Raw genomic sequence first — 8,878 nt, forward strand, 5'->3', positions numbered from 1 at the left:
TCGGAAATATCCTAGTACGTCACCCAGAGGTGAATAGTGGAAAGGAAATTTCGAAACTCATGAAAGAAGCTTTTCGAGCGACGTGCGATGTAAATCGCAACGAAGCGACGGGCAGTCCGAACCCGTACTGGTGGACAGAGCAAATCGAGCAGATGAGAAAAAACTGCATTAAAGCCAGACGACGTGCACTTCGCGCTCGCGGAAATTCGAACATTGCGGATACTGACACGGAGGCGTTGTGGCAAAGGTACAAGGACGCGAGAAAGTCCCTCCATAAGGAGATAAGTTCGCGAAAAAAGGCAAGCTGGACCGAGCTGTGCACGAAACTCGACGAGGATATCTGGGGTGACGGTTACAAAATCGTCATGAGGCAACTCAAACCTGGGAATCCTTTCGAGTTGACTGCAAAAAGAAAATTAGAAATCGCGGAGCACCTTTTCCCGAGGGGCCTCGGCTACATACCGGCGAAGATAATGCCAGTTGTTTTTACCCCCTTCTCGCAAGAAGAAGTAAGAATTGCTGTTTGCAAGTTAAAGAACGCAGCAGCCCCCGGACCCGACGGTCTTAGGGCGGAAGCGGTCAAGTATACCTTCGAAGCGTACCCGGACGTATGGCTTCGAGTACTAAATCAGATGCTGGAAAACCAGGAATTTCCGGATTCCTGGAAAGTAGCGAAGCTAATCTTGCTCCTTAAACCGAACAAGGATAGCGAACAGCTGGGATCGTACAGGCCTATTTGTCTAATCGATGCTGCAGCCAAGCTGTACGAACACCTCATCAAGAGCCGTCTTGAGGAGGAACTGGTAGCAAAACATCCGCTGTCCGAAGTACAGTTTGGCTTCAGAAAAGGAAAATCCGCGATACACGCCATGGAGCGAGTCATCGAGGTAGCCCGCGACGCCAAAAATCGGCGTCGTGGAGAACGGTGGTGTGCGTTGATCACGCTAGACGTGAAAAACGCATTCAACAGCGCCTCTTGGACGTGCATAATAAACGAACTGGCGAGAAGAAAGATCTCGAATTACTTAATAAACGTAATAAAAGACTACTTCACTAACAGAGTAGTAAAAATAGACAAAGAGACTAAGTTCAACATGGCGATGGGCATACCGCAAGGGTCGGTACTCGGCCCTCTCCTGTGGAACCTAATGTACGACCCCATCTTGGAAGCGGGCAAATCCGAAAATGCGACGCCCATTGGCTATGCGGACGACATCGCTCTTGTCGTCTGCGGCTCCGATAGGGCGGAACTAATCGACGAAGCAAATGGTGCAATAAACCGTTGCGTACAATGGCTTACGGACCATTCGCTCAAGATAGCCCCGGAAAAAACCGAAGCGGTCATTCTAAGCGGGAAAAGGTATAGGAGGGATTTATTTTTCCTAGCCAGCGGCGTCCGAATCGAGCCCAAAAAATCCATAAGATATTTGGGCGTCGAATTTGGCGAAAACTTGTACCACGCGCATCACGTGAAAGAAATCTGCAATAAGAGTCTAAAGAAATTAGGCCTAATTCAAAGGATTATGTCGACGATGGACGGTCCATCCACTCAAAAAAGGCAGCTGCTTTACGGAGTGGTACAGTCGACGCTCCTCTATGCCGCCCCGATTTGGGGGTGGATGGGGAGGATCAAAAAGTACGCACACATGATGCTGAGTGTACAAAGAAAAGCGCTCCTGAGGGTCATCTGTGCGTATCGTACTGTATCCTACGAAGCAGTGCAAGTCCTGGCGGGCATTCCCCCCCTCGACCTATTATTGGAAGAAAGGATGCAACTCAGCGCTCTTCCAAGGGTCACAGGGGAGGATAGGAAAGCCGCCAGAAAAGAAACCATTCGGAAATGGCAGGAACGCTGGACGAACCTGGAAGAAAAGGGTCAGTGGACTAAGAAATTAATCCCTGATCTTGACATCTGGGTCTCGTGTAAACACAGGCGCTTGAATTATTACCTAACTCAGGCACTGAGCGGGCACGGAAGTTTTAGAGCTTTCACGCACCGCATTGGAAAAACGGAGCCGGAATGCAGTACCTGCGGAGTCGAGGACACCGCAGAACACTGCATTTTTCGATGTTCCGTTTTCAATACTCTCAGACACGAGTTGCGAACGTGCGTGAACGCACTAACTCCGAAGAATTTAATCGAGGCAATGCTCGAATCGAAAGAAAAATGGAATAAATGCAGCCACGCCATTTCCGAAATGGTCAAAGAAAAAGAGAGGATGGAACGCGCCTCCCGTGTAGCTTAGTCCTTTGATGGTACTCGAAAAAGCATAAATCTAAAGGATAAAGAGGGAAAATATCTTCCGCCCTCTTTCAAGAATAAAACAATAGATTGAAAATAGACTTATTACAAAATTTCACCGTAAAAACATATGCAACCAAATTGATCAGATAAAAGGGTTGCATTTGCGAATTCTTTTGACATTAATCCAGGAATCGTACAATTGTTGACGATAAAAAAAAAAAAAAAAAAAAAAGTTTTCCAAGCTATCGCGTCGGGAAAAAAAAAAATCGTAAAACACCGAAACCTCCGCCATCATCGACGTTTTATCCCTCGGGAAAGTTCCGGGTCGGCGTAGGGTATGTGGAAATTTCGAGGTTTTTTAGTGGGTAGGCGCAGTAGGCGAATCCCACACTATCCAGTCGTCGAAACAACAGGCTGGATGTCTTTCGAAGATTTTTCCTCGATAAAAAAAAAAAAAAAAAAAAAAAAAAAAAAAAAAAAAAGACAGATTTGGCCGAAATAAGCCAAAACGGCCGATTTGAGCAAATTCTTTCATGAAACGATCGTTTCTGACCGATTTCGCTCGTTTCTGCCTGTTTTAGTCATTTTGGCACGTTTTCATCAATTTGGTGCAATTTGAATCCAAAACAGACAGATTTGGCCGAAATAAGTCAAAACGACCGATTTGAGCAAATTCCTTGATGAAACGATCGTTTCTGACCCATTTCGCTCGTTTCTGCCTGTTTTAGTCATTTTGGCACGTTTTCATCAATTTGGTGCAATTTGAATCCAAAATAGACAGATTTGGCCGAAATAAGCCAAAACGGCCGATTTGAGCAAATTCCTTGATGAAACGATCGTTTCTGACCGATTTCGCTCGTTTCTGCCTGTTTTAGTCATTTTCGCACGTTTTCATCAATTTGGTGCAATTTGAATCCAAAATAGACAGATTTGGCCGAAATAAGCCAAAACGACCGATTTGAGCATATTCCTTGATGAAACGATCGTTTCTGACCGATTTCGCTCGTTTCTGCCTGTTTTAGTCATTTTGGCACGTTTTCATCAATTTGGTGCAATTTGAATCCAAAATAGACAGATTTGGCCGAAATAAGCCAAAACGACCGATTTGAGCAAATTCCTTGATGAAACGATCGTTTCTGACCGATTTCGCTCGTTTCTGCCTGTTTTAGTCATTTTGGCACGTTTTCATCAATTTGGTGCAATTTGAATCCAAAATAGACAGATTTGGCCGAAATAAGCCAAAACGGCCGATTTGAGCAAATTCTTTCATGAAACGATCGTTTCTGACCGATTTCGCTCGTTTCTGCCTGTTTTAGTCATTTTCGCACGTTTTCATCAATTTGGTGCAATTTGAATCCAAAATAGACAGATTTGGCCGAAATAAGCCAAAACGACCGATTTTAGCAAATTCCTTGATGAAATGATCGTTTCTGACCGATTTCGCTCGTTTCTGCCTGTTTTAGTCATTTTGGCACGTTTTCATCAATTTGGTGCAATTTCAAGCCAAAATAGACAGACTTGGCCGAAATAAGCCAAATCGGTCGATTTGAACAAATTCCTTGAAGAAACGATCGTTTCTGACCGATTTCGCTCGTTTCTGCCTGTTTTAGTCATTTTGGCACGTTTTCATCAATTTGGTGCAATTTGAATCCAAAATAGACAGATTTGGCCGAAATAAGCCAAATCGGTCGATTTGAACAAATTCCTTGAAGAAACGATCGTTTCTGACCGATTTCGCTCGTTTCTGCCTGTTTTAGTCATTTTGGCACGTTTTCATCAATTTGGTGCAATTTGAAGCCAAAATAGACAGATTTGGCCGAAATAAGCCAAATCGGTCGATTTGAGCAAATTCCTGGATGAAACGATCGTTTCTGACCGATTTCGCTCGTTTCTGCCTGTTTTAGTCATTTTGGCACGAGTTACCATGTGGGATTCCACGACACAGGGAATAAATGCTGACACCGAATTATTTTATTATAAATAGAATAGCGAGGATTTAACAGTAATATTTTAAAAACCTGATTAATTTTTAATTTTAGTTTCAGAGTACTCAAATATTAAAATAAAACACAATTTGTTACTTTGGTGATGTTGACAGGAGCGTAAGGGAAATTTATATACAGGACGGTCCTTAAGTAATGGTACACAGAGTAATGAAAGACACCTTACATAAAAAGAAAAAGATTTGAGTTATGAATCACGGTTTGGAAATCACTATTAATCGAATTACAGGGTGGTAAAATTTTATTTTATTTTTCTATTTTTTCGAATAACTCTTACAATTTCTAAAAGAACTCGTTAAAAGGCCGTGTATGGTTAAGGGGTCAATTCGGCCCCCACGGGCGATCGATCTGAAATTTTTACCAATTGTCCCTACCACTCAAAGGACTTACCACATAAAATTTCAACTTCCTAAGTCTCACCATTTAAGGGTAGGACGGGGTTGAGGGTGAAAACTTTAAAACGCCATATCTCGGAAACTATTCATCATACAGCGTGGGGCAAAATGGTGTGTCCTTCAGTAAACACCTTCTTATTTTCGTATACTTATATATTTATCGGTTGATGCCAAAGGGCCGAAATCTCAAAAAAAAAAAAAATTTTTGGTGATTTTAGAGGAGTTGGCACTTTGGTACACTAACCATTTTTGCATACTGTATAGAAGGCCTCTAAAAGTATCTACTCACGTTGAATCAAATTTGTACAAAATTCAGTATTTGAGATATAGCGATTCAAAGTATACGTAGACCACGATGCAAAAAAACAGTATTTATCGCAATAAATTATTTTTTCTCACTTATGGCCTTAGTATACCTGAACACATAGCAATAAACTATCGTGCCTAGTGGTGTATATATTTACTTGGCAATTTTCGATTCGTTTTTCGCAGTTTTTTAAAAGGCCGTGTAAGTTTAAGGGGTCAATTCGGCCCCCACGGGCGATCGATCTGAAATTTTTACCAATTGTCCCTACCACTCAAAGGATTTACCACATAAAATTTCAACTTCCTAAGTCTCACCATTCAAGGGTAGGACGGGGTTGAGGGTAAAAACTTTAAAACGCCATATCTCGAGAACTATTCATCGTACAGCGTGGGGCAAAATGGTGCGTCCTTCAGTAACTACCTTCTTATTTTCATATACTTGTAGATTTATCGGTTGATGTCAAAGGGCTGAAATCTCAAAAAAAAAAACTTAGGTGATTTTAGAGGAGTTCGCACTTTGGTACACTAACCATTTTTGCACACTGTGTAGAGGGCCTCTCGAAGTATCTACCCACGTTGAATCAGATTTGTATCAAAATCAGTATTTGGGATATAGCGATTCAAAGTGTACGTAGACCACGATGCAAAAAAACAGTATTTATCGCAATAAATATTTTTAAAAAATTTCTCACTTATGGCCTTAGTATACTTGTACACATAGCAATAAACTATTGTGCCTAGTGGTGTGTATATTTACTTGGCAATTTTCGATTAGTTTTTTACAGTTTTTTAAATTATTTTTCATGTGGGATTCTAAGGTCAAATAGATCTAACCCTTTTGCATATATGTAAAAACTTCTCTATTTTTACGACAAAGTCGAGGTACGATCAGGAAATCTTTGAGTTGTATATAGTGATAGTGCTAATATTATTAATTAGGTTAGGCCTGTTAGTTTAAGATGAAAGAGTTTTGAGGGGGTTGATGTTGCCCCTATAGGACGCCTATGTATGTCGCAACCTGGTTAGAACTATTTTCGTCAATTAAGAGGGTTTCGCAATCGTTATCTTCATGCGATTCTTATATTTTATGATTAACGTCTAACCACCCTTTATCGGTACTTGTGAGAAAGGATAGCCGCCCTTTGTCGGCATTTATGGAAATGCACCGATCAAGTGTTATCAGTACCACGGTAACGTCGCAGGTGGTGTCATAAGTCGGTAATTGCTTTCTAGCCAGGGTACGACACTGTTTAATTACCCTTAGTTTAGTATTTAAGAGCGCCCCGAAGCTGGAGAGCTCTCTCTTTCTTTCGAGTGGCTCACCAGAACTATTATCCGCAAGTAGAATTCAAAGTGTATCCGTTAATATCAATAAACCCTATTGTTAAAACCCTAGACAACGTTGGAAAAACCTACATTTATTTTAAATTATGGAATCTAATGATTCATTACCTTCCACATCAGCGTCGCTGAATGTTAAGTGTGTGATTTGTTCACGTGCCTTGAGAAAAGTGCCTGGAAAGGCAAAATGTATCAACACTCATGAAGACGTCCGTTTATATTCAAAAGTATTCTGTGTTGCAGTTCAACAGAATCGCACCGTGTGCGGATATTGCCGCATTTCCTTTTATAAAAAGCAAAGAATGCTGGTCCCAATTCAGCAAAACGCTGGACTTCCTAATGACATCTCTAAAAATCCTGTGGTGGAAGAGTCGATTCAGATTAATATCAACGAGAATAGCGATGATTCCGATACAGACGATACACGTGATCCTGAAGTTAAATATAATTTAACATCTAATGAACAGGCCGAAGAATTAGTTAGTCTGGAAATCGATCGCACCGTTGCAACTCACAAATATTGCATCATTTGTGGTGGTAATACAACTTCCAATTTAATTTTGATTCCCGAGAAGGCTCGTTGTCAGAGTTACGCAAAGAGAAAACTGTTTATTCCAATTGGCGATAGATGCTGTAGAAGTCACATCATTTTCGACTCATTTTTTGAGGAAGATTTAATGAAGATCAAGGTATATTCAAATATTTCTGAAATCACATCGAAAGAGCTCTCTTGCATGATGGAAAACTTAGCGATTAGTTGTGATAAAAGTTTGTTTGATCAAGTCTCGGATTTTTCTATGCCCGAAACACAATTAAGACTTTTCACAAGCTTAACTTGGGAGAATTTATTGCAGTTAAAAGAAATGCTAACGTCTCTTAGAAATTCTTGTAACAGAACCACCACACAGGCCATCGTTACCTTTTTATTCAAACTTAAAACCGGTAATTCACATGAACTAATTGCTTCCATTCTTCATTTACCCAATAAAGGGGTCGTCTCGGAGTATCTTAAATCAGTGAGATGTGCTTTTGTCCAAGATATTCTAGCTAAACACTTTGGATGTCAAAATACGACTAGGGAAAAAATTATATATGAAACTAGTCCAATTGCTCGAACAGTACTTAAAGCTGATAATGAGGATTTAATTCTGATATGTGATGGCACTTATGCTCGACATCAGAAAAGCACGAACAATGAATATCAAAGGAGATCGTTTTCTGGTCAAAAGAAAGTACCTTTATGTAAACCATTCACGATATGTACCACTAGTGGTTTTATTGTCGACATGCTTGGACCGTTCGGCGCAAACGAAAATGATGCGCGAATTTTAAGAACAATTCTGGAAGTTGAGAATACGGGATTATCCGATTTACTGGAAGCAAGGGATATTTTTGTACTGGACAGAGGATTTCGGGACGTAATAGAATATTTAAATAGTAAAGGATACAAAACAGCCATGCCAGCTCTCAAAGGCAAACGCAAACAGTTAGAGAGTTTAGAAGCCAATCGCTCGAGACTTATAACAAAAGTCCGATGGGTCGTTGAAGCTGTTCACGGTATTTTGAAACAAAAATATCAATTACTTGACCGGAAAATAGATAATAAGATCGTCCCGACAATAGGCGAGTATTTTAGAATCGCGGCTTTTTTACAAAATCAGTTTGGGCGACGATTAACTTCCGATAAAGACGCAGGAGAAGAAATCATCGCAAGGATGCAAGCGCTAGTAGATACACCCAATTACTTGGCGGAAGAAGTAGAAATAGGAAAATGGGCGCGTAAGAAAGTTATTTTCAGACGGATTACTTCAAATGCGATAAAGAATTTCCCTCAATTAACAGAAGCTCAATTAATATTACTTTTCACAGGTACTTATCAATTGGGCCAAGCTAAATCGTATTTAGCAGAGATAACGAACGAAGATGGTTCCCTGAATGTTGACTACTTGAAAGAGAATGCAACTATTTTGAGAATACAATCTCGTTCTAGGCATAGTAATCGGAAAACCTACACCTCTTTCATCGATTATACGCTAAAACGAAATGATGTAGCAGGTATATGTCGCTATTGCTGTGATTGCGCGAATGGAAAGCGTACTGTCGGTTGTTGTTCTCATGTGGCTGCAATTATTTATTATTTATCACATGCTCGTTACTTAGCCCGAATTATCAACCCGGCCGAGATTTTAACCAACATGTTTAAGAACACTGGTTTCGTAGGTGTCCAAGAAGACAGTGATACGGATGAAGACGCTGACGTCACCACCCTACCTGATTAATAACTAGTCTTCTCAAAAACATTGAATTTCTTCCCTTCTTTCTGGGTACATAATTATACTTACTTGTCCATCACTTTAGAGGGCAGCTCTAGGGGCTCTATGCCGTATATATTCTATAACGAAGTCATTTGGTGTTGATGCTGTTTTCTGCCGCGTTAGTTATATGAATTATATGGATTTAGACTTATAAGTTATTGATATTTATATATCTATATTTTCAATCGTTATATCCCAAATACTGATTTTGATACAAATCTGATTCAATGTGGGTAGATACTTCGAGAGGCCCTCTACACAGTGTGCAAAAAT

The 8,878-nt window shown here is 40.4% G+C and overlaps 1 protein-coding gene across 1 annotated transcript; it reads left to right on the forward strand.

Annotated features, from left to right (window-relative positions):
* Positions 1-6,592: 6,592 nt before the first annotated feature.
* Positions 6,593-8,569, forward strand: LOC136415569 (uncharacterized). The gene has a single exon (XM_066400206.1). It carries the CDS (start codon positions 6,593-6,595, stop codon positions 8,567-8,569), a length of 1,977 nt encoding a protein of 658 aa, XP_066256303.1.
* Positions 8,570-8,878: the final 309 nt, after the last annotated feature.

Source organism: Euwallacea similis, chromosome 20, assembly GCF_039881205.1.
Source record: "Euwallacea similis isolate ESF13 chromosome 20, ESF131.1, whole genome shotgun sequence".
NCBI lineage: Eukaryota > Metazoa > Arthropoda > Insecta > Coleoptera > Curculionidae > Euwallacea > Euwallacea similis.

Excerpts from the sequence above, each read along its gene's own strand:
- LOC136415569 (XM_066400206.1), top strand. The coding sequence starts at position 6,593 with ATGCTGGTCCCAATTCAGCAAAACGCTGGACTTCCTAATGACATCTCT.